This window comes from Siphateles boraxobius, unplaced genomic scaffold (genome assembly GCF_051911475.1).
Source record: "Siphateles boraxobius isolate OS27281-9 unplaced genomic scaffold, OSU_SipBor_1 326, whole genome shotgun sequence".
Lineage (NCBI taxonomy): Eukaryota > Metazoa > Chordata > Actinopteri > Cypriniformes > Leuciscidae > Siphateles > Siphateles boraxobius.
The window spans coordinates 153,091-180,617 of NW_027508949.1; the positions used below are offsets into that span (position 1 = coordinate 153,091).

The 27,527-nt window shown below is 43.5% G+C and overlaps 1 protein-coding gene across 7 annotated transcripts in view; it reads left to right on the forward strand.

Moving 5' to 3' along the window:
* Positions 1-4,832: 4,832 nt before the first annotated feature.
* Positions 4,833-27,527, forward strand: part of LOC143701403 (interleukin-1 receptor type 1-like) — a 68,187-nt gene continuing 45,492 nt past the window's right edge. The window contains exons 1-2 of one of the 7 annotated variants that reach the window (XM_077194788.1): positions 4,833-5,440; positions 26,867-26,983. In XM_077194788.1, coding sequence (XP_077050903.1) covers positions 26,923-26,983 — 61 coding nt within the window. In that variant the 5' untranslated portion in view covers positions 4,833-5,440; positions 26,867-26,922. Of the gene's footprint in view, positions 5,441-26,306; positions 26,460-26,866; positions 26,984-27,527 lie in introns of those variants that run through there. The other 6 variants (XM_077194784.1, XM_077194790.1, XM_077194789.1 and 3 more) reach the window with 6 other exon arrangements.

Here is a 27,527-nt window from a genome sequence, read left to right on the forward strand (position 1 = left end):
CATATTTACACTGCCCACTGCGTTTATAACATATGTACACTGTCCACTGTTTATAACATATGTACACTGTCACTGCATTTATAACATATTTACACTGTCCACTGCGTTTATAACATATGTACCCTGTCACTGCGTTTATAACATATGTACACTGTCCAGTGCGTTTATAACATATTTACACTGTCCACTGCGTTTATAACATATTTACACTGTCCACTGCGTTTATAACATATGTACACTGTCACTGCGTTTATAACATATGTAGACTGTCCAGTGCGTTTATAACATATGTACACTGTCCACTGCTTTAACATATTTACACTGTTCACTGCGTTTATAACATATGTACACTGTCCACTGCTTTAACATATTTACACTGTCCACTGCGTTTATAACATATTTACACTGTCCACTGCGTTTATAACATATGTACACTGTCCACTGCTTTAACATATTTACACTGTCCACTGCGTTTATAACATATTTACACTGTCCACTGCTTTAACATATTTACACTGTCCACTGCGTTTATAACATATTTACACTGTCCACTGCGTTTATAACATATTTACACTGTCCACTGCGTTTATAACATATTTACACTGTCCACTGCGTTTATAACATATGTACACTGTCACTGCGTTTATAACATATGTAGACTGTCCAGTGCGTTTATAACATATGTACACTGTCCACTGCTTTAACATATTTACACTGTCCACTGCGTTTATAACATATGTACACTGTCCACTGCTTTAACATATTTACACTGTCCACTGCGTTTATAACATATTTACACTGTCCACTGCGTTTATAACATATGTACACTGTCCACTGCTTTAACATATTTACACTGTCCACTGCGTTTATAACATATTTACACTGTCCACTGCTTTAACATATTTACACTGTCCACTGCGTTTATAACATATTTACACTGTCCACTGCGTTTATAACATATGTACACTGTCACTGCGTTTATAACATATGTAGACTGTCCAGTGCGTTTATAACATATGTAGACTGTCCAGTGCGTTTATAACATATTTACACTGTCCACTGCGTTTATAACATATGTACACTGTCCACTGTTTATAACATATGTACACTGTCACTGCGTTTATAACATATTTACACTGTCCACTTCGTTTATAACATATTTACACTGTCACTGCATTTATAACATATTTACACTGTCCACTGCGTTTATAACATATGTACACTGTCACTGCGTTTATAACATATTTACACTGTCCACTGCGTTTATAACATATGTACACTGTCACTGCGTTTATAACATATTTACACTGTCCACTGCTTTAACATATTTACACTGTCCACTGTGTTTCTAACATATTTACAATGTCCACTGCATTTCTAACATATTTACACTGTCCACTGCGTTTCTAACATATTTACACTGTCCACTGCGTTTCTATCATATTTACACTGTCCACTGCGTTTCTATCATATTTACACTGAAGGAACAGAAATGGGACTGATGTACTCAAACATATAACTTTATTAAACACTAGACAATAATATATTGGTTGGCAATCAGAGCAAGCAAATGTTCACCATAGGTAACACTGAACAAAATTCTACAATAAAAAAAGTCACAGTGAATTAAGTCTCATAGTAGATGAGTTACAGTGTATAAGTCTCATAATTCATAGGCTACAGTGAAAAAAGTCGAATAAATAGATACTTTTCACATACACACACTCCAACACTGTAAGAGATACTTCACATCAAATAAGCCGTACACAAACACTAACATGGTGTTTCACACTAGTGAACACTGCAAAATAAGCACTTTCCACACAGGAGATATTGCACAATGCCCATAGGCTGAATACGGTGATATAATGATTACCAAACAAACAGACGAAACAAACAAACAAAACACAAGTAAGCAGGCTATCACTAGCAGGCCTCCACCCTAGGCCTACCTAATTCCAGGTCCGCACAGAACGATGGTGGCAGATTTCCGACGCACGCACATACATCCAAAGAAATGAAAACTAAAACAGTGATTAAACCCAGGAAAAACAGTGGCTAGTTGGACAGACGAAGGCAATCCTCCTGTAATCACAAGCATAAATGGTTTATAATGCTACGTTTGGTAACATCGTGACAATTTAAAACAAGATTAGATCTCTGACTGAAAGACTATAACTATAACTAACGAAAAAGAAAGCTTCAAGCCCAGAAGTTTCCAAGAAACACAGCAGTAATGACTTTATGAACTTCTTCACTTATAAGATTGATAATATTAGGGACAAATTATAACTATGCAACCGTCTACTACAGTATCGGATCAGGGAGTGCATTGTAGTCTCCCTGAGGAAAAATTTGATTAATTTGTTGCTATAGGAGAGGAAGAATTTTGCAAACTCGTTAATTCATCTAAATTGACAACATGTATGTTAGACCCTATACTGACTAAGCTGCTGAAAGAGATGCTTCGAGAGGTCATAGATCCTCTTCTTAATATCATTAATTCGTCCTTGTCTCTAGGAGACGTACCAAAAACCTTTAAGCTGGCTATGATTAAACCGCTTGTTAAAAAAACGCAACTTGATTATACAAAATTAGTCAATTACAGGCTGATCTCAAATCTACCTTTTCTGTCAAAGATACTAGAAACGGCAGTATCCTCACAACTGTGTTCCTTTCTTGAAAGAAATGGTATTTGCGAGGACTGCGCATCCGCGTGCGGTTTGTGTTTGGAGCTCTGTCGAATTGATTCATAAATCCTTGATTTTCTTCTTTACCAATCATTTATAAACAAGCACTATCTATTTTTACAGCATGTGAACCTATCTTCCATACTATTCCTTATAAAAAACAATTGGATTGCTTTGATATCGCTGCTTAGATCCAACTTTCCGAATCTCCGCTACTAGCCTTTAGCCCGCTAGCATTGCACACGTGGCCTCTCGCCTTTCGATCGTCTCATTTACACCCATTTCACTGAAAGGATATGGGTTATATCCAGGATTTTAGTCCTAAATTAGTAGTGATATTGGTAGTATTACTACTATTTTACTGTTCATCTGTTATAATGGCGAATATATCGGATGTGTGTATAACGTTACCTCTGAGTGCAGGTGAGGACACATTCGAGCTGCATTCGGTGCTGTTGGAGCTGGAGTCCGTGGAGAAGCAGGTCCGTGATCTACTAGAGAGGCAAGCCGAGCTGCAGATCAGCGATCAGCGCTTGAAACATCACGCGCCGATGCTGACAAGTCAGTGCTTAGTAACTTTTTGACTCCGACCTCGTCTACTCCGTGTGCTTCTCTGCACAGGACCCAAGCACCCAGGACGCGATCATCCCTGGCTTCATTCACTGCGGCACCGACACAACACCATGGACCCTGGGTGATCACTGAGGACATCACTGGACCCCTGCTGGATCCCTTTCAGTTTGCTTACAGAGCAAACAGGTCTGTGGATGATGCAGTCAACATGGGACTGCATTATATCCTGCAACATCTCGACAGACCAGGGACTTATGCAAGGATCCTCTTTGTGGACTTCAGTTCGGCCTTCAATACCATCATGCCTGGTCTTCTCACAGCCAAACTGACCCAGCTCTCCATACCATCCTCGATCTGTCAGTGGATCACCAGCTTCCTGACGGACCGGCAGCAGCGAGTGAGACTGGGGAAACACACATCCAGGACTCTCACCACCACCACTGGCGCCCCCCAAGGGTGCGTTCTCTCCCCACTGCTCTTCTCCCTGTACACTAATGTCTGCACTTCTAAAGACCCCTCTGTCAAGCTCCTGAAATTTGCCGACGACACCACTGTCATCGGTCTCATCCGGAACGGTGACGAGTCTGCTTACAGACTGGAGGTTAAACAGCTAGCTGTCTGGTGCAGTTATAACAACCTTGAGCTAAACACGCTCAAAACAGTGGAGATGATCGTGGATTTCAGGAGGAACAGCCCAGCACTCCCCCCACTCACCATCATGAACAGCACTGTGGAAGCAGTGGAGTCATTCAAGTTCCTGGGCACTACCATCTCTCAGGACCTGAAGTGGGACAATCACATTGACTCCATTGTGAAAAAAGCCCAGCAGAGACTGTACTTCCTTCGCCAGCTGAGGAAGTTCAACTTGCCACAGGAGCTGCTGATTCAGTTCTACTCAGCCGTCATTGAGTCCGTTTTATGCACATCCATCACTGTCTGGTTTGGTTCAGCTACCAAATCAGACATCAGGAGACTACAACGGACAGTCCGGACTGCGGAGAGGATCATTGGTGCCCCCCTGCCAAACCTCCAGGACCTGTACTCTTCCAGAGTGAGGAAGAGAGCAGGTAAAATCATCACAGACTCCACTCACCCTGGACACCACCTGTTTGAACTGTTACCGTCAAGACGGAGACTCAGATCACTGGCCGCAAGAACATCTCGGCACAGGAACAGTTTCTTCCCACAGGCCATTTCCCTCCTGAACAGTTAACACACTTCCTAAGGCATACGCCTTTAAGTGCAATACTCCCACTGATTAGTGCAATATCCTACAACTCAGGTGATACTTATATGTAGATTTATTTATTTATAATATTCAAAACACTGTAAATATGTTCATAATCTGTAAATCTGAAAATGTCTTTTCTGACTAAACCCAACTGTGATACTTTTATTCTCATATATTTATATTTTTATTCTTTATTTTTATAATTTGTAGTATTATGTTTCTTTTTGTATTTGTATTTGTAGATGTCCACTGGAAGCCTCAGTACCAAAACAAATTCCTTGTGTGTGCAAGCACACTTGGCAATAAAGCTCTTTCTGATTCTGATTCTGATCCCTCAGTGGAAGACACGAGCCAGGACCAGACCAAGAACCTCTCCTCCCCTCCCGGTCTTCGAGATCTCCACCCGGAGCGCTTCTCCCCTCTTCGCGAGTTGGAACGCGACGACGCCGTGATCATCGGCAGTTCCATCGTCCGTCATGTCCGTGCTACCTCAGGTAAAGGTAAGGTGCGCACTCACTGCTTTCCTGGTGCTCGTGCTCTAGATGTCGCTGCACATGTTCCCGAGATCCTGAACGGTGACGAGCGCGTCGGACCTGTTGTGCTGCACGCGGGTCTGAACGAAATCAGGCTGCGGCAGACGGAGGTTCTGAAGAAGGACTACAGGAGCCTGATCGAGACGGTACGCAGCACATCGCCTGAAGCAACGATCATCGTGTCTGGACCGCTTCCCACGTACCAACAAGGACAGGAAAGGTTCAGTAGATTAATTGCACTAAATGAATGGTTAATGTCATTGTGTAATGAACAGAAACTGCTCTTTGTAAATAATTGGAATCTGTTCTGGGAGCGACCTAGGCTCTACCGTGCTGAATGCCTGCACCCCAGCAGAATCGGAGCGGCTGTTCTGTCGGACAACATCTCCAAGACGTTATACACCATCTGACTAGTAAGTCAAAGTCCAAATCACAGTCTTTAGTGTCCCAACTTAATTGATATAAGTAGTGTAGAACATTATATAGAAACTAGCCGCGTTTCCACTGCCGGGCCAAGGCCGAGCCGTGCTAGTGCGTGCCAGGGCCAGTCGCGTTTCCACTGTCACTTCCGGTGCTTGAGAGGGGCTTACTTGGGGCCAACGGCCAGGATTTCTGGCCCGTCGAATACCTTGGGCCAAAGCAGGCCAGCTTGGGCTAGAGGCGTGGTCAAGGTAAAAGGCGGAGTTTATCGGTGTTAGGGAAAGGTATGGTCTGCGGCAAGATGCACATTTCACTTTTTTATATAGCGCAAAATTATCGCTGCTCGAAATGGAGAATCGCCTGTACTGGTCTGTCGAGGATTCCAAAGCTCTTCTGAGCATTTGGGCAGAAGAAAGAGTACAACGTCAATTTGACAGCGTGTGCAGAAACGAGGATGTTATCAAGTACAGCATTTATAAATATTTGCTAACCCATTCATTAATACATTACACTCCAATGTTTGAATTGTTACAATCAATTAACGCACTGTGAACAAACTAACAAACCAACAGCTGATTTTTTTTGAAAATCTAGCGTTAACAAAGATAAACAAATACAGTAACAAATGTATTGCTAATGTTTCGTTCATGTTAACCCATACATTACATACTTTACTTTCTTGCAAAGTGGTACTGTAAACATTACTTCCCTAATTATGGGAAATGTAAATGCATATATTAATAATCATGGGTATAAATAGATGTATTAAACGAATAATACATTTTTTACATTTATATTTTATGCATTTAGCTGACGCTTTTATCCAAAGCGACTTACAATTGCTATATATGTCAGAGGTCGCACGCCTCTGGAGCAACTAGGGGTTAAGTGTCTTGCTCAGGGACACAGTGGTGTCTCACAGTGGATTCGAACCCGGGTCTCTCACACCAGAGGCATGTGTCTTATCCACTGCGCCATCACCACCCCTAATACAATGACAGTTTAACATTAACACCTAACTTTATTTGTATTAATATAGCAAGCAAGATATGATAAGCTAGCAAAATATTTGTGTCTTTTCAGCAGATAGTAAAGTTAGTGAAAAGCTCATAAAAACAACTCCCTGCAATATGATTTGAAGTTATGCTCACATCGACTACAAGATACGAATTAACTATACTATAAAATAAAATATTTACCGTTTCCATCCATTGCTGGCGACTCTGCATTCGCTGTAACCGAATTGCACGTCGTTGGATCACTCTCTTTCGCCTTGCAGCCAACATAAGCTTCCGCCGTTGTCACCGCTGAACCTCCATCTTCTTATCTTGGTTTTGCTGCCTCATCTTCCACCAAGCAAACACCAAAAAGAGCAAACAAACAGACGCTTCGGTCCTCTCCATCTCGATCGTCTTGTGTTTTTAGCAAGCTAGTGTGTCCTGTAGGGGTGGGGGAAAAAATCGATTCTTAGATGCATCGCGATGCGGACTCGGACGATTCTGAATCGATTCACAAATGTCAAAAATCGATTTTCAAAAAAAAAACGTTTTTTTATTTTTTTAGATATATAGCCTATTTATAATGACGTAATATTGACGGAACTCAAACGACGGAACTCTGAAGCGCGGAAGTGCAGTGCCCGGACCGTCTGTCTGTGGCGTGTGCACATAACAGAGACGCGATGGCTGAGCGCGAAATCCAAACACCCTCCTCGTTAAAAGCTGACGTGTGGAAATATTTTGGCTTCTATGAAGTTGAAGGGGGAAAGGAGCTGGACAAGAGCCACACTAGTTGTAAGCTTTGTAGAATAAAACTAGAATATTTCGGCAACACGACAAATATGAGAAGCCATATGACACGTTTCCACCCAGAGGAGGAAAAACACTCGGCTGTAACAGAGCCGTTTCTATCTATGGCTCTGGGCTGTACCGGTGTTCAGACGATTTCTGCTGCCTTGTCTAAAAATGCTACCCAAGCGCGAATCGATCACAGATAATGTTGATTCATTCTCAATTGTTTCCATAATGGTGTAAATCTCACAATATTATGACATCGTTATTTCATTTTAATCAGAGTAAGTGTATGGGGAGCATATTTTGATATTTTAAATGAACTAGCAATTATCACATTTGATATAACAAGTAAAAATGACATTATTATATTAAATAAAATTATAATAAAATTCGAAGTTAAGAGTACAGTATAATGTACTGTTTTTATTTTTAAAACGGTGTGAAAAGTGAAAAAATTATCATCAAATATTCATCTTTGACCTGTCAAAGTTTCCTACAAGTCTCCACAGCAAGGATGCATAGACTTATGTGCGTGGTAAGCAGAAGAAAAATGAGTCTGCACATGCGCATAACCGGTAAGCAGCACATCTCGATGGGTAGAATGAATCGTCAGAAGACCTGTTGTTGTTATATTATTAATTTACTACAAGTATGCTGCTAGTTCAGGCACACATTTATTTTCCTGTTGGTTCTTTGCAATGTTAATAACATATATTGTACGTTAATTCTTTATGGGTCATTACTTTGTACTTTTAAAGCAAAGTATTTATATATACACACACACACACACACACAAAAAAAAGATTCAGATAATCGATAATCGCTTTAGCATCGAATCGCAGCCCTCTGAATCGTAATCGAATCGAATCGCGAGGTGCCTAGAGATTCCCACCCCTAGTGTCCTGCCTGAATGAACTTCATAATTCCCGCTGAAATGGGGGGGGTTGTATGACGTTCGATCCAGGAAGCTGTGTTAAGGGCGGGGTTTATGGCAGCGCTGCGGGGCTACTCCCGGCAGTCGAAACGCAAGCCCGCTGCTTGAGGCCCGAGGCCAGTTGCCCGGCTCGGCTCGGCTCGCTGTTAGTCCTGGCCCGGCCCTGGCCCGACAGTGGAAATGCAGCTAATGTGTATATTCCTCGTTTAGTGAGGCCAAACAATAAATCTACTGTAGGATCTAGGAAAATTCTTATTGTAATTAAACCAGAAAATCGTCTAAATCATACACTAGATTTAATTATATCATATGGAACCAATCCAACCGATATAGATATTGTACCGCAAAGTGATGTCACTGATCATTACATGGTAACTTGCGTAATACGTACTGCTGAAATTTGTCATGTTGCGCTACGTTATCGACCAGGCAGAACAATCCTTCCAACCACTATAGATAGATTCTCAAATAGCTTACCTGATCTATCTCAGCTGCTCAGTGAACCCAAACAAACAGATGAACTAGAGGAAATGACTAGCAGTTTGAGCACCATTTTCTCTAGTATATAATAGAAATTGTTGCACCAATTAGATTAAAAAAGGTTAGAGAGAAAACTAAAGCACCATGGTACAACAGTGCTACGCATGCTATCAAGAGAGAAACTCGTAACTTAGAGCGTAAATGGAAACAAACTAATTTAGAGGTCTTTAGAATCGCGTGGAAAGACAGTATGTCACGTTATAAAAAGGCTCTAAAAGCAGCCTGGGCTGAGCATCTCCGCAAACTAATAGAAAATAACCAAAATAATCCAAGGTTTTTATTTAACACCGTGGCTAGACTAACAAATAAACAGACATCACCAGAGCAAAATATTCCGTTACAGTAAAGTAGTAATGATTTTATGAATTTCTTCACTGAGAAAATAGAAAGCATCAGAAACACAATTGTAAATGTACAATCCTCTATGATGTCTTATGATTCAGCCTCAATTATCGCCCCTCAAGAACAACTACACCGCTTTACAACTATAGGACAGGAAGAGCTAAATAAACTTATCATTTCATCTAAACCAACAACATGCCTATTAGATCCAATACCCACTAATCTACTGAAAGAAGTGTTACCTGTAGTCAAGTCATCCTCATTTATATAGCGCTTTTAACAATGTAGATTGTTTCAAAGCAGCTTTACAGAGATAAACATATAATTTAAGGTAACAGAGATTGGTTTGGTTTTATAGTGGTTCTTGAAAAATGTTTTTCCAGCTAAAGTAAGTTTTGATTGATTCACTTCCGATTAAATGATCATTTGTTATTAAATTAGGGGCCGCTAAGACGACCCCGTTCTCTCTAAACAGACTTTAAACGCGAACCTGTGATAGACGCTGATGGTGTTCACATGCGCATTAAGAATTGATTCTATAGTTATGTGCGTTTGAATATATGTGCGCAGGTTTGTAATTCCTTTCAAACCATGCCTAAACAAACTACTTGTCTTGTCTATAAATTTTGATACAGAATTTATTTTATCTTATCACTTTGGGTAGGTACGCGAACCAAAAAAAAATTCCACAACGCTTTATCTGTAGAGTGGTATAGGGAACTAGCAGAGGTTAGTTGGCACTTCAGCACTGCATTGTCATCAGGTCCAGGCGAAAGTCCTTCGTCAGATCTAGAAACGGCCTGGATCCGGCAGGCTGCGGGAAAACCTCGGGATAAACAAAGACACTAAAATTAGCGTAGATGCCATTATTCTTATGATGTAACGAGTACATCAGGATTTAAGGGAAGTGTTCCCAGTTCCGGCTGACCTAATCTAAGCAGCCTAATATTGAATTATAGAAGTCTATAGAGTGTTATGTGAATGCTAGGACAAAGAGATGTGTTTTTAGTCTAGCTTTGAACTGACAGACTGTGTCTGCTTCCCGGACAATGTTAGGAAGCAGCAGTCGATTTAGATATTTTAGGTATTATCAACTGGCCAGAACTTTGAGATCGCAATAGACGTGAAGGACTATAATGCGTTAAGAGCTTGCTCAAGTACTGGGGAGCTAAACCATTTAGTGCTTTTTAAGTAATCAGCAATATTTAAAAATGTATACGATGTTTAATAGGGATCCAATGCAGTGTTGACAGAACCGGGCTAATATGGTCGTACTTCCTGGTTCTGGTAAGAACTCTAGCGGCTGCGTTTTGAACTAGCTGTAGTTTGTTTATTAAGCGTGCAGGGCAACCACCCGAGAGGAGCATTACAATAATCTAGCCTTGATGTCATGAACGCATGAACTAGTTGTTCCGCATTTGTCAATGAGAGCATATGACGCAATTTAGATATATTTTTAAGATGGAAAAATGTGGTTTTACAGACTCTAGACACGTGACTTTCAAATGAAAGATTGGTATCAAAGAGCACACCCAGGTTCCTAACTGACGACGAAGACTTAACAGAGCAGCCATCAAGTGTTAGACGGTATTCTGAATCAGAATCAGAATCAATTTTATTGCCAAGTAGTGTTGTGCACATACAAGGAATTTGCTTTGGTAATAAGGTGTTACCGAGGCTGCTATATTCAGCGCCAACCTGAGAAAAAAATACAGCATGACATGAGGAGAGGTGAGGAGAAAAAAAGGCAACCCCCAGACTATGCTCCTGTAAGGAGTACAGTCTGGGAACAGGAAAAAACACCTCAGCAACATTAGCACATAAACAGTACACTCTACAAACAAGACATTGCAACACGGTTGGGAGTGGGGGATGGAGGTAGTCCAGCCCAGGCAAGCAGCATCCGGTCCTGCAGCCATTATGGCGCTGGTCACAGACCCGCCTGTCAGACTGGGGGTACGAAGCGGCGAAGGCGTGGGATGGGGTGTGGGGCAGGTGCATATCTGTGTATGTGTAAGTTCATGTGTGTGTAGGCCTGGAGAGAGTCGCTAAGCCGGCACCATAATCTAGGAGCCTCAGTCCGCAGGATTGTCGTAGCGATACACAGCAAGTTGCCATGGAGACAACCCTGATCTTGTCCCAGGCAGAGTCAACAATCACCAGGTGTCTGAGGAGTCGGGGAAGGATCGCAAGAGCGGCTCACTGCAGTGCTCTTCCGGGAGAGTTGTTGTTCCAGCAGCGGCCTTGGCCAAGGCCAGTGCTGGTAGGGGGGTGCAGAAACAGATAAGATTGGGATTGTTTGGTCTTCGGGCGAGTAGCCGCATACAATTTATACAGGCTATTCTCCTGGTCCATTTTGGTCTCTGAAACGATCCATTTGCCTTTGCAAAGCTGTGAGCTTCTCCATGATGTTATCCATATTGTGGTTCATAGACCCAGTCTGAGTGCTGACAGCTCTGCCCACCGCTTCAATCATCACGGGCAGCCTTGCGGGGCTTTGGACAGCTGTCACCGTCTGCTTAGTTCCTCGATAAACCAGGGCAATGCCTAATCCAATCAGCAGAAGACCTGTTATCATGGTGCCGAATAGGTAGATATCTTCAATGTCCTCCACGGAAAGAGCCGCCAGACACACGACCCGCCACCTCTCCCACGCGTCCATCGTGTAGCCAGCTGCGAACGTCCCGGCAGGGCAGACAGGTTCCCCCGAACCCAAGCTTCTCGTCGAGAAGATGGTGTCAATTGCATTGAGAGACCAGTTGATCAAATCCATAATTTATTGGTTTTTGGAGAGCAGTGTAGCGAGAGTCTCTCAAAGTACAAGACAGTAGACGTGACGAGAGAAGCAAAGCAGGAGAGGTAAGGGGAGGGAGAGGGAGAGAAAATTTGACCGCCTTCGTTGAGAGCCAAGAGGGAAAGGTTATTCTAGGTTAAAGGTTAAAATTCTAAGTTATTACGTGTGGAAGTTTGTTGTCCAATAATTAGAATCTCTGTTTTTTCAGAATTTAGTAGTAGTAGTTTTTCAGAAATTACTAGTCAATCCAATTTTTTATATCAACTATGCATTCCGATAATTTTGTGAATTGGTGACTTTTGTTAGGTTTGGAAGAAATATAGAGCTGAGTATCATCAGCATAACAGTGAAAGCTAATTCCATGTTTCCTAATGATATTTCCTAAAGGTAGCGTGTACAGAGTGAACAGCAGCGGTCCTAGTACTGAGCCTTGTGGTACGCCATACTGAACTTGTGATCTATAAGACATCTCTTCATTTACTGCTACAAACTGATAGCGGTCAGATAAATATGATTTAACCATGCTAATGCAATTCCACTAAAGCCAACACAGTTTTTTAGTCTATTTAAGAGAATGTTGTGGTCAATGGTGTCAAATGCAGCACTAATATCAAGTAACACTAATAGAGAGATACAACCACGATTGGATGATAAGAGCAAATCATTTGTGACTCTAATGAGAGCTGTCTAAGTGCTATGGTGCGGTCTAAATCCTGACTGTTTTGTACCTCTAGTTTTGTTTTCTTCCAGTTGCGCTCCATTTTTCTGGCTGCTCTCTTAAGGGCCCGGGTGTGCTCGTTGTACCATGGCGTTGGACTATTTTCTTTAATCTTCTTTAAGCGCAACGGAGCAACTGTGTCTAAAGTGCTGGAAAGGAGAGAGTTAAAAGTTTCTGTTGCAATATCAAGTTCTTCTAAGCTATCTGGGATGCTGAGATGATGAAACTGATTAGGAAGATTATTGATAAAGCAATCTTTAGTGGCAGAAGTGATAGGTCTAACATACTTGTAACACGGAGTTGGCTTTGCATCCTTGGCTAAATGTAATTTACATGAGACTAGATAATGATCTGAGATGTCGTCGCTCTGCTGCAGAATTTCAACAGCATCAACATTGATTCCATGTGATAATATTAGATCTAGAGTATGATTACGACAATGAGTCGGTCCTGACACGTGTTGTCCAACTCCAATAGAGTTAAGAATGTCTTTAAATGCCAATCCCATTGCATCTTTTTCATTATCTACATGTATATTAAAATCACCAACAATTAGGACTTTATCTGCAGTCAATACTAATTCTGATAGAAAGTCAGCAAATTCTTTGATAAAATCTTTATGGTGCCCTGGTGGCCTGTATACAGTTGCCAGCAGAATTCTCAAACTTGATTTATCGTTTACATTATATATTTTTACATTAAGCACCAACACTTCAAAATAAGTATGTTTAAAACTAGACCTGTTGTGGAAGGTAATCCATAATAATCTTTATCTTTAGGTCATGTTCCAAAAATATTCAAGCAGGCGGTAAAAAAACTCATTAAAAAACCGCAATTAGATCCAAATAACCTAGCAAATTACAGACCCATTTCAGATCTTCCATTTATGTCTAAAATACTAGAAAAAGTTGTGTCCGCTCAATTGTGCTCTTACTTGCAAGAAAATGATATCTATGAAAAATTTCAGTCAGGATTCAGACCGCATCATTGAACAGAAACTGCGCTAGTTGAAATGACAAATGATTTACTTTTAGCTTCTGACCAAGGCTGTATCTCAATATTAGTTCTACTCGATCTTAGCGCTGCGTTCGACACTATAGATCATAAAATACTCTTGGATCGACTACAAAACTATAATGGTGTTCAGGGACAGGGACATTAAGCTGGTTTAGATCGTACTTATCAGACAGTTATCATTTTGTCTGTTTAAAAGGGGAAAAATCGTAGATACCGTCAGTAGACTATGGAGTGCCGCAAGGATCGGTGTTAGGCCCTCTGCTATTCTCAATATATATGCTGCCACTTGGTAATATTATAAGAAAACATGGAATTAATTTCCACTGTTATGCTGATGACACTCAATTATATATTTCATCACGACCAGATGAAAACACTAACTCATCTAAATTGACAGAGTGTCTCAAAGATATAAAATGCTGGATGACGTGTCATTTCCTGCTATTAAATTCAGATAGTATTCAGATAGTAACAGAGGTATTACTTATTGGTCCAAAAAACTACCCACAAAACCTCGTACAATACAACTTTAATTTAGAAGGATGTCCTGTTACTTTATCCACTACAGTAAAAGACTTGGGTGTTATACTAGACCGCAACTTGTCTTTCGAAAATCATATTTCATATGTTACAAGAACAGCCTTTTTCCACCTTAGAAACATTGCTAAGCTACGTAACATGCTATCTGTTTCTGATGCAGAAAAGTTAGTTCATGCATTCATGACCTCGAGACTAGATTACTGTAATGCTTTATTAGCTGGTTGTCCTGCATCCTCAATAAACAAGCTACAGTTAGTGCAAAATGCAGCTGCTAGAGTTCTTACTAGGTCAAGAAAATATGATCATATAACACCAATTTTATCATCTCTACACTGGTTACCTATTAAGTTCCGTATCAATTACAAAGTACTACTACTGACCTATAAAGCCCTAAATGGTCTAGCTCCTGTGTATTTAACAGACCTTCTATCGCCATACAATCCATCGCGTTCTTTAAGATCACTAAATTCGAGGCTTCTGGTTATTCCTAGGATATCTAAGTCCACTAAAGGAGGAAGGGCGTTCTCGCATTTAGCTCCTAAACTCTGGAATAGCCTTCCTGATATTGTTCGAGGCTCAGACTCGCTGTCCCAGTTTAAAACTAGATTAAAGACGCATAATGCTTCACATAATGCTTACCTTTTATACCACTGTTGAATTAGATCGAATGCATTAATATTATGAACAGCAGCTATGCTAATTATTTCCAATTTTCTTTTCTGCTGTTATCTCGGGACACTAGTCCCGAGGTAAATAGCGTTCGTCAGCTCCAGTTTGTATTCAGCCTCTCACGGAGACTTCAGATGACTCAACACCTGCGATGAGATGACTCAACGCCTGTGAAGAGACGACTCAACGCCGGCGATATGTTATGCCCTAAATTAATACATGATTAACTAACTGTATTTTTCTATGTACATTTCTGAAATGCACTTTCTGTAAAGCTTCTTTGAAACAATATGTATTGTGAAAAGCGCTATACAAATAAATTTGAATTGAATTGAATTGATTTTCAGTCCGGATTTAGACCGTATCATAGCACTGAGACAGCTCTCATTAGAGTCACAAATGATTTGCTCTTATCATCCGATCGTGGTTGTATCTCTCTATTAGTGTTACTCGATCTTAGTGCTGCATTTGACACCAGTGACACCAAATGATTTAAACCATGCTAGAGCAATTCCACTAATGCCAACATAATTTTCGAGTCTATTTAAAAGAATGTTGTGGTCGATAGTCTCAAATGGGTTACTGCGAGAAGCGAGAACTGTCCGGACTTGCCTGCCACAGTTGCCAAGTCCGCTTATAATACTTTGGGCTTTTTTTCTTTGTAAGTCGCGTTAAAAAAGCACGGGTTGCGGGTTGCGTTTTTTTGGGCTTATTAAAAAAATATGGTTGCTTTTTAGGAAAATCTGACAAGCAACTTTGTTTTCTTTACATCTATGGTCACGGTTGCCGTTTTCTCAATCTCCAATACATTGATTGACACTGTCTGCTCACAGCCATAGCCAATCAGTGCAATTGTATAAGTGCTGTGGCGTAATTCGTCAAAACATTCCGGCGAATCCGCCCCCTTATTGGACAAAAATCCCGTTCAACGTGCAGGCAGCCGCGCGCGACGCTGTAATCCAATGATAGACGTTGGGGAGATGATGGACAGTGCAGGGGAGAAGAGGGATGACCTTCTTTTGTAAGGTAAATTTGTAATTTTTACAATGTTTTTGTAATAAATTAATTATAACAGGCTTTAATAAAAAAAAAAAAAAAAACTAGTCTATACTAACATAAGATACATATGGGTCAAATTTATTTTATTTAAAAAAAAAAAAAAAAAAATATATATATATATATATATATATATATATATATATATTATAATGTGTGTGTGTGTGTGTGTGTGTGTGTGTGTGTGTGTGTGTGTGTGTGTGTGTGTGTGTGTGTGTGTGTGTGTGTGTTACATATCCCCGTCTTTTCTTGATTGTCTTTTTGTCCTTTTCCATCTCTCCAAACCTTTTTTAAATCCTTTTTTCCTAATCCGTTTATCCTTTTCTAATAAAGGAGTGGTTTCAGTTTAATATGTTGCAGGCTCATTTATTGGTAATAAAAAATAAATGATAATGCTGAAACTAAATAATCTAATAATATTGGGCTTGTTTGGGCTTTTTTTTGAAGCTACAGTTGCTTATTTGTCTCGCGAGAGTTGGCAACTGTGTTGCCTGCGCTTTTTTCACTCCTCCTCTCACTGCAGCGCCGACTCTCGACTACACTTCAGGTGAGGCGAGGCGAGGCGCATCTCAAACAAGCCTATTCAGTGCCAGTGGGCAGTCCTTCAAGCTACACTTCCCGTCTCAAACTCCCTACCCGCTACATATATATACCTCCTTAAAGAAATCATCAGTTTGTCCTGAAACCTGGTCTTCATCGTCTCTAAAGCTCGAACTACTGTGCTCTGGAATGATGGACATTAAAGTGTATGTTAAAACGTGGCGTCTGTTTGCATTTTGCTTCTGCACATGTTTAAGGGTGGTTCATTTGAACTTTTAATCTCTTGTATTACTTTATATACTTTTGCCTATTTTAATCTACAGCAATGCATCATAATAACACAACATTTTTAGTGTTTCTATAGTGTTCACATTTTTTAACCAATGTGTAATATCTAACTAAATGTAATATCCATTATGTCTAAAATGTCACTTTTTCATAAAAAGTACAATATTTGCCTCTGAGATGATGCTGAGTTGAATACAAATCTAAAGTACTTTACATTTAGACTCAAATACAGAGTAAATGTATATATGTGAAAATATATTGTCACAGTTACATTTAACATAAGAAATAAACAAGGTTACTAGTTGCTAACGATAGAAAAGTGACATTACACAATTTAACCATACATATTTTACTTGGTTATGGTACAGTCTCCTGTCGTCATCGGCGTTGAACCGTGTCAAAATCCTATAAAAACTCTGATTTTTTTCTGAAAGTTTCTGATTCCATTTCTCTTATTAAAACCCCCTCACAAAAATCCACTGTCAAACAGCTGCTATAGGCCTTGTGACAACACTCGGCTCATTGTTGCCAAGTCTGGAATTGGAATTAACTTAATCTGTTACTGTGGGGTGTTTGTATAATCCACGGGTAGGGATGGGACGATTACCGGTTTCACTATAAACCACGATAAAATGTACTGACGGTTAGTATTATCGTTTAAAATTCAATTATCATTAAAACCGTCTTTGATTATCGCAATTTTAATAACTCACTATAAATCCTGTCCAGCCAGCAACAGTCTGACGCAGCACGCAATGTTTTGTTTTGTTTTTTATTCGAGAATGAATGGCGGAAGGCAGTGACCGTGTTCGGGAGATTTTTCAGCCTTTTAAGAGGACCAAATATGAGGTGTGGTCATATTTTGGCTTTTACAAAAAATCCTGAGGGAAACGTAATCGAGGACGGTCACCCTGTCTGCAGAACATGCACAAAATAAGTCGCTGTGATAGGAGTAAACACATCAAATCTGCCGAGTCGTCCTGTGTGACCATCACACACTGTAGCGAACGCAAGGCAAATTAACTTTGATCTCAATACTAAAACTATGTCTGGGAAATAATTGGGCACAAAATGTTGTTTTGAGTTGAAATATTTTTTTCTCACTCACTTGAAATAAACTTGAAGCTTCCGCGAAGAAAAGTTTGCAGCAATAAGTGGCTTTGAGCCAAAGACGAACAAACAAGTTCAAACAAGACTAGAGTGACATTTAAGAGATAATAATGTGTATTCATTGTACACTTATAACACCGATTTTTTTTTTACCACATAATTACGGGGACATATTGAATAGAGATTAATGTCTCTTCTTACCTGTTAAATCCATTTGTACAGCGTACAAAACTCGTCCAGACAAGATGATCACAACAATATTATCAAATTCTTTAAACAATAAATCAACTCTGATTTCATTTTCAATACAATCAAAAACGAAGACGCAAGATGACAAGTTGTATTTGAATGAAATGAGAGCGAGCGTCCGTTGTGATACATGGATGTGCGCTGTTATAATGCGTTGCTATGGACGACGGTCATTATAAGGAAGGAAATGCCACAGAATAGAATCTTACTTTAAAAAGTGCATGGAGCTGCTTGTTTTATTTGTTGTTCGTTGATTTTCAAATATAAAACTTGTTGAAATGTTTTCAGTGTAAGCATCAGTTCTTTTTTAACACGTGCATCTTGTTTTAACAAAACCGTAATAATATTGATAATCACGATAATTTCGGTCACTACAATCGTGATATGAAATTTTCATACCGTCCCATCACTATCCACGGGTCAAAGTTGTCTTTACTTCAGTGATATTTCCTCCTCGCCTCCCACTTTTGGGTTAGTTTTGGCCGGGATTACGCTACTTTTGATTAATTGGGAGGGTTTTGCTGTGCTGACGCAGCTTGTGTATCAAGTGCTGAGGAAGATCTGAGATTCAGATTATGCTAATGAGTGTTTTGTTTCCGACCAGTCACAGCAAACTGAGCCATCTGACCAATCAGAGCAGAGCAGCTCTAGTTTAGAGAGACTGAAACCTTGATCGAACCGTTTCAGACACTGAGAGGAAAGAGCTGATGCTGCAGTGGGTGTTATGAAAAGGTTAATGTGTTTTTTGACCTTGGATTCATGTAAGCCTGCTGTAGGAGACTCAAAAAGAGCACTAGCCAAAATAGCATAATAGGGGCACTTTAATGTTAAAATACCACCTCTCAGTAAGTAATCCCTAACCCTAACTTTCTGAAAAGTGTAACACTGTGACACTTCTTAAAACATTGCTCTGTTTGTTTGAGCATCCTGACTATCTGTCCGATAGCAGACGAAACCTGTTTAAGGACAGTCATTGGTTTGCTCTTCACTTTGGCTGCTAGAAGTACAGAAATGACATGAGAAGATTTTCAGAAAAGGCAACAACCACAAAGAGCGACCTAGAATCTGTTCCACAGGTTTCCGATCAATGCTGTCAGTTTCTGTGACCTTTGGACTTCAGTCAGATCAGACACTCAGATGCTCAATTTAAAAAATAAAGTGAAATTAAACATCTGTATGCATCTGTATCATTAGAGACGGCTTTCAGGGGCACCGCTAAGGGGGGGGGGGGGTTGGGGGGGGTTAGGACGATTCTAAGGGCCCACACACTTTTGGGGCCCCCAGAGATCGATTTCATTAATGGAATGGGTGCGGTAGGGCCGACGTCTTTATTCGACGTCCGTGGGACCAAATGTGGTCGTTTGTGGACGTCTTTTCAAAATCAAATTTAGACTAATTTTAGACGTCGTTTCTATACAACTTCTTTAACTTTAGTCCCATGTTTCAAAAGGGTGGAGGACATGTTTTATGTACCATGTATTTACATTTATGCATTTGCCAGACGCTTTTATCCACAGTGACTTGCATGGCATTACACACTTACATTTCAATCAGTTCCTGCTTTCCCTGTGAATCGAACCCATGATCTTCGCATTGCAAGCACCAACTCTCTACTGTTTGAGCTACAGCATTACACCTTAATATGCGTCTCCAGTTCCCTTTCGAGAGGTCTCTCCTATTGCGTAAGTAGCTTACGCTATGGGAAAACTCCTTTTCTCGAGAATACTGAAGTCTTTATGTAAAACGCATTGCAGCTGCACAGCTGACAGCAATGAACGAAGGAAGCTCGGTCATTGGCTGTGCTGCGGCAACTTGCTCGAACCAATGACGGGGCGACTCTGAATGCGCGACCAATGAGCGCGCTTCGCGCCGGCGCGCGTCAGAGCCTGCCAAGATGGGCGTGGCCAAGAGCTATTTATTGGGCGCCCCGTCATGAGAGTTCTTAAGATTTAATCTCCTTCAGCGAACACCTTCTTCGCTGGATCCTCCGGATTATTGAAGCCTTCGCCGCCGTCGAAAAGCATACCAGCGGGATTGCTACGAGGACGTCGGCACCTTCAGCCGCCTTCGAACGCCATCCTACTGAGCCATCCGGCGTGCCACACACGCAAGTATCTTTACATCTGTTCGCCCCGCGACACTTGTAAAAGAGCAATTTTCTGAGGCGTTGTTTCAAATGCCTTCCTGCGCGTCGTGCAGAGACCTTCTCCCGGACGGGGATCGTCACATCATCTGCGCTCGCTGCCTGGGCCGGGACCATGCAGAAGCTGCTTTGACCAAGGGCGGATGCCCGGAATGTGATGACCTGGGTCTCTCCGCACTGCGGGCTCGCCTCGCCGCTTTCACTGTGAGCGAGCCCATCGCCGCCACCCCTCTGTGTGAGCCGCGCACTAAGAAAAAGCGCCGCTCACAGAGGCTTCCTGAACCTGAGCTCAGTGACGTCACGCCGAGCCAGTCTCCGCGTGCTTCACCGCCGCTCTTGCCTTCCCCACCGCCATTTCAGTTCACCCAGCCGGAACTACACCCCTCTAGCAGAGCGGTGGGCCTTGTGACTTTCGGCGCGTCCGAGGACGATGGGGGAATAGATGACAGCTTGTCCATCGACGCTGCATCGGACGACTGGCCGGGCTCCACTCTCGACCCCGCCCCGTCGACGCTAGCTAGCATGAGCGGGGGCTCCACCATGGATACCGAGATTATCCGTGTCCTCTCTAAGGCCGTGGAAGACCTCGGGCTCGATTGGTCTTCTCCCGAAGAACCAACCCGGAGCCGATTGGATGAGTGGTTTCTGCAGGGGCGCCAGCAGGCCCCTCGGCAAAGGCCTTCTCCCTTCTTCCCGGAAGTTCACGACGAACTCACCAAGTCGTGGAAAGCCCCCCACTCTGCGCGCTTAAAGCCTTCTTTTTCTTCTTCGCTCTCCTCTGTGGACGGCGCGAAGGAAAGAGGCTACGAGGGAACAACGCCCCTCGAGGAGGCCGTGGCCAATCATCTCTGCCCGCCCTCCACCACCGGATGGAAAGCCAAAGCTTCCCACCCCTCGAAGCCCTGCCGCACTACTTCTGCTCTCGCCGGTCGCGCCTACGCCGCCGCCTGCCAAGGTGCATCAGCGCTTCACTCAATGGCGGTACTTCAAGTGTTCCAAGCCAAACTTCTCCGCTCTATGGACGAGTCTGGCCCCGAACCCGAAGCCTTCAGGGACCTACGCAGCGCAACTGATATAGCTCTGCGAGCCACGAAGCCCACCGCCCAGTCTATTGGCCGTGCCATGGCTAATTTGACTGTTCTCGAGCGCCATCTGTGGTTAACTCTGATGGAGATGAAGGACGCGGATAAGGCGCCATTTCTCGACGCGCCTATCTCCACCAGCGGGCCGTTTGGACCGGCGGTTAAGGGTTTCGCCGAACGCTTCACTGAGGCCCAGAACGCTTCACAAGCTATGCGCCATTCCTGCCCAAGCGCTCCAGCTCATCACAGAGCAGACAGAGACCGCTACAGCCGCAGCGGGCTAGAACAGCTCCCACCGCCTCTCAGCCCGCGCCTCAGGCTGACACTCGACGCCGCTCGCGCTCTCACAACCGCAAGCCGCCGTCTGAGCGACGGGGTCCTCGGCCCAAGATTGTGCTGAACCCTGAGCCTCGAAAGCCGTCCTAGCCACAGGAATGAGAAGAGAGAGTGCGTGTCTCGCAAAAGCCGGACCACTCTCTCTGCAAAAGCTCAAACATTACCCAGTCCCCTTACAGGCGGCTGGATATGTCCATACAGCAGTCAATGGGCCAGTCAAAGAGCTCGCTCACCTGCAAACAAACGCCGTTTTTACGGCGACGCACAGAAAACACAAAAAGAGTCTTTTTCTGCCTGTGTCACTAAGGGTTCACATGTCCACAAAGTGTGCATTCCCAGATACTGTCAAAACAGTGCCAAATTCATTCCCAGCTCAGGCTGCGCGCCCCATGAATGTAGATCACGTGCCTACGGTCATGTACGCACCACTACACACAAGCACCGTTCACAAAGTTATAAATTCACCCCCAGTAAAAGCGGGAAACATTATAAAAGTGACGAGTGTGCCTACCACTGTTTATGCACCCCCACTTATAAACACTGTCCTTACAGTGTGAAACACAACCCCAGCTCAGGCTGCGAGTTTTACAGACACAGCGCGCGCTGTTGTAATCACATACGCGCCCATTCACTCAGCTGCTCAGCGCGCCCCCGCGCCTCTGAGAGCTATGAGCTCAGGCGATTCGCTGGCCGGGTCCCTACGTCACAGCGGCCCGCCCCTAGCCTGTATTCAGCCCATATCTGTACACGCAGCAGCATGGGAAAATATTCCAGATATGCCGAAATGAATATTGGATATAGTAAAGCACGGATACTCGCTCCAGTTCGCTCGCAGACCACCACGTTTTACGACTGTGGTCGAGACGAAAGTGAGAAAGGAGTGTTCACATGTTCTACGCACCAGGTGCGCAAACTAATAGAAAAGGGCGCTGTGGAAACTGTTCCCCCCTCTATGAGCGAGGAAGGTTTTTACAGCCGCTATTTTCTCGTCCCGAAAAAGGATGGCGGTCTCCGCCCCATCCTAGATCTCAGACACCTGAACAAAGCACTAATGATTCGCTCGTTCAGAATGTTAACAACCAAGCATATCCTCGCGCAAGTACGCCCAGGAGATTGGTTTCTCTCAGTGGATCTGAAAGATGCTTACTTTCACATTCCAATAGCGCCTCATCACAGGCCGTTTCTGAGATTCGCTTTCGAGGGACAGTCTTACCAGTACACAGTACTTCCGTTCGGCCTGTCCCTGGCTCCCCGTACATTCACGAAATGTATGGATGCAGCACTTTCCCCCTTGAGACGAAGGGGAGTGCGAATACTGAATTATCTCGACGATTGGCTGGTCCTAGCACAATCAGAGAGTCAGTTAATAACACACAGATCTTGGATTATCATCCATTTAGAATGCCTGGGTCTAAGAATCAATTTTGCAAAAAGCATACTATCTCCCAGCCAGAGGATTTCTTTCCTGGGAATAGTTCTAGACTCGATGCAAATGACAGCGCGTCTCTCATCAGAGCGCGCGCTCACCATCCGGCGCCTTGCAACATCATTCAGGGCGGGCGCGTGCGCCCCCGTCAAGCGGTTTCAGAGGATGCTCGGTCTCATGGCCTCAGCATCGGCCGTACTCCAGCTAGGATTGTTGCATATGCGCCCTCTCCAACGCTGGCTCAAGAGCCGCGCCCCTACTCACGCGTGGCGTTCGGGCCACCTTTTAATCAGAGCGAACCACGGCTGTATAAAAGCCCTGACGCACTGGAAAGCCGCCGACTGGTACCAGTCAGGCGTGAGTCTGGGTGTGAACACAAGGAGAAAGATGACAACGACAGATGCCTCCAAAATAGGTTGGGGGGCCCTTTACGAGGGCAGGCCTGTCTCCGGCTTTTGGTCAAACCCGGAAAAGCGCCTACACATAAACTGTCTGGAGATGAAAGCGGTCGCTTTGGCTCTCAGAGCCCTGCTTCCACATCTAAAAAACGAACACGTCCTGGTCCGAACGGACAACATGACGGTAGTTTCGTACATAAATCGCCAGGGTGGACTCAGGTCGAGCTCCATGCATTCAATGGCCAGGAGACTCATTTTATGGTCCCAGCACAACTTGCGCTCGCTGAGAGCAGCGCATGTGCCAGGCGCCCTGAACCAGGGGGCAGACATGCTATCCAGAGACAAGATTCTCCCAGGAGAATGGGCTCTCAACCCGCTGACGATTCAGTGGTTATGGAAAACCTTTGGCAAAGCGGAGATCGACCTCTTCGCCTCCAAGGAGAATGCGCACTGCTCTCTTTTCTTCACGAAAAGCACGGACGCACTCGCCCACAGCTGGCCGAGCCGCCCCTTATATGCCTTTCCCCCGATCGCGATGCTGCCACAGGTCATCAGTCGGGTCAGAGAGGAGCAAAACGCAGTGCTTCTGATAGCCCCACTCTGGAAGAACCAAACATGGTTTCCAGATCTGATGCAAATGCAATCTGCACCACGGCCGATTCCACTGAGGCCAGACCTCCTCAGTCAGGCCAGCGGGATGATATTTCATCCCCGCCCCGATCTGTGGGCCCTTCATGCATGGCCCCTCAACGGGTTGCCAGGAACCTCACGAGCGGAGCACTAAAAACCATCGCTGAGGCGCGGGCGCCCTCCACGAGACGCTTATATGCTCAGAAATGGAAAGTGTTCAGTGACTGGTGTAATGCCAAGGGCCTGAACCCTGAAACATGCGAGATTACGAACGTACTCGCTTTTCTACAAGGGCTTCTGGAGGCGGGCCGCACCCCCTCCTCGCTCAAAGTATATGTGGCGGCCATCACAGCGTCACACGACCCTGTAATGGAACGTCCATTGGGAAGAAACGACCTAATTATTCGTTTCCTAAGGGGCGCTAGGAGGATGAACCCTTCACGCCCCCCCTCAGTGCCGATCTGGGACCTAGCTACTGTCCTAGACGCTCTTAAAGGGCCCCCGTTCGAACCACTCCGAACCGTGCACCTTAAACAGCTCTCGCTTAAGACTGCGCTCTTGCTGGCACTCGCCTCGGTCAAGAGAGTGGGCGACCTGCACGCGCTTTCGACAAGCGCTGCCTGCCTAGAATTCGGACCTAACGACTGCAGGGTCGTCCTTAGACCGAAACACGGGTATATTCCTAAAGTGCTCACCACTCCCTTCAGAGCACAGGTTATCTCCCTAACTGCGCTGTCGTCTCCAGCAAACGAACACGACGCTAATCTACTCTGCCCCGTTAGGGCTCTCAGAGTGTATTTGGAGCGTTCTGCCCTATTCAGACAGACAGAACAACTGTTTGTATGCTTTGGCGGCCGTACGAAAGGTTCCGCCGTTTCAAAGCAGAGAATCTCTCACTGGATAGTTGAGGCTATAGCACTGGCTTATGAAGCTAAGGGACTTCAATGCCCCTGGGGAGTCAAAGCACACTCCACCAGGAGTGTGGCTTCTTCCTGGGCATGGTCGAGCGGAATACCGATCAAGGATATTTGTGCGGCGGCAGGCTGGGCCTCACCGTCCACATTTATCAGGTTCTACAACCTACAGGTCCCGACATTGCATTCCAATGTACTATCAGCATGATGCTAGTTGAACTACGAGTTCGTATCTAGATTATGTATGTGCTTGTGTCACACTGAGCGCCTTCTAGCCGCTCTGTATTTTTTCCCACATATAAAGCTCGCCTCTGCCGGCTAGTTGGATGATAACTTTGCTTTTCAGCTCAGGCCCCTGCCTCTGGCTATCATAAGGCGAAGTTCAGCATGCACGGCATTTTGCATGGTGTTCCCATAGCGTAAGCTACTTACGCAATAGGAGAGACCTCTCGAAAGGGAACGACTCGGTTACTAACGTAACCTCGGTTCCCTGAGAGGAGGGAACGAGTATTGCGTAAGCTGCCGTCCTTGTGCTTGGTTAGTTCGCTTCAGTCGTTTTAACCTAAAGAACTCTCATGACGGGGCGCCCAATAAATAGCTCTTGGCCACGCCCATCTTGGCGGGCTCTGACACGCGCGGGCGCGATGCGCGCTCATTGGTCGCGCATTCAGAGTCGCCCCGTCATTGGTTCGAGCAAGTTGCCGCAGCACAGCCAATGACCAAGCTTCCTTCGTTCATTGCTGTCAGCTGTGCAGCTGCAATGCGTTTTACATAAAGACTTCAGTATTCTCGAGAAAAGGAGTTTTCCCATAGCGTAAGCTACTTACGCAATACTCGTTCCCTCCTCTCAGGGAACCGAGGTTACGTTAGTAACCGAGTCGTTATCACCTGCTGCTGAGACAATCAAATGGAAAGTTTTTGGAAAATGATCTTAAATAATTATAAATAATCTGTATTCATATGTATTAATCATGTTGATAACAACAATGTTGATATTTGTAAATTTCCTGCACCTGTAATAGAGACGTCCAAATGAGGTCCAAAAAAATGACCCAGTTATGTTGGGTCATGGTTGGACATCCAAATAGTGGACCTAGTTTGGACATCGAATAGATGTCCAGAATTGGTCATGGACCGACGGACCCAATATAGACATGATTTGCACGTCTATCCGACGTCCAATGTTTAGTGGGTTATGATTTAAAGAAAACTGAAATGATTTCCATTATGTGTAATAGAGAATACATAAAAGTGCAATTGCAATGCTGCACTGAGACTGACGGTTATTGGCAGGTTTGTGTTACTGAAGTGTGTTACTCGTGTTAAACCGCATGTTCAACAGAATGAGCCGTTCTTGAAAGGGAAATAGTGTTTCGTGGTTAGTGTGCGCCAGTCTGGAGGAGATTCCGAGAAACTCGATGTTGCTGAGCTCTACTTTCTGATCCGCTGCTCGAGGCAAGACTCACTAACCCTTCGCTCTCAGTAAGAAAAATGTAAGTCTATACTTTTGTGTTTCTGTGTTATATTATAATAGTGTAAATATGGGCTTTAAACTTTGTCCCACACACGCATATTTCTTCGGGGAAATCCCTCAGCCTTCGCTGAGAATTAGGCTATCGCTGACACACGAACATCACACGGAAAACCCGAGACTGAGCATCATTTTGAAGTTTTAATTCCTATCGATCGTTTATGATAGTTTTATAACCGTAAATAGTCAAACTTGCACAGAGAATATCAACTGCCTACTGAAATGCAGGCTTTGTTATGTTTCTCAGGAGAAAACGGGAAATATGACAGCTACGTGCTTTGTAATTGAGTTTTGTATCGGATGTTTCTGTCAGCCACTATTTTAAAGCCTATAATGAACATTGTGTTTGTCTCTGTTTTCTGTTGTCAGTGCAGGCGCTGCTGTTAGAACCGGTCAAACCACCTTAACAGCCACGAAAACCCGAGATGAGTTTTTCCACAGTTTATTTTCAATGGATCATGTTACTATCCACCCTTTGGTTTGCAGGTAAGAGTCTCTGTTTTCAGTGAATTCAGTGGTTCGATTTATGATCATGTTACTCCATGAGGAAAGTTAGGACTCGAGTTTGTTTCTGTCGCGTTCGCTCTTGTTTAAACAACGGGAAATAATGAATGATATCTATGCATTTATTAGCTATTTAGCATAATTTACCATAGTTTGTGATGATGTTGAAGTTTCAGTTCTAGGCGTTAACTATGTAGCCTATAATTTTCCCCAGTTCATACGTGCAGTATCTTTTACATGCTGCCCTTAAACGCGCTCTGTGTTCTCAGTTTCTCAACTGAAATCAGGTCAGTATCTTCAGTTGAGAAAATGCCCCTTTTACTTTCCGTTCTTAAACGTCTCAGAATCAAATTTCAGACTTCGCTAATAGTCGCTCAAGAATATAAGAAGTAAAAGAGACACTCAAAATAAGTACTAGTGATGGCCGGTTCGTGAACGAATTCATCGTTCTTTTGAACCAGTTCCTTTTAGTGAACCGGTCGAACCAGTACACTAAATCGGACTGAATCGTTCGAAACAGTTCGCG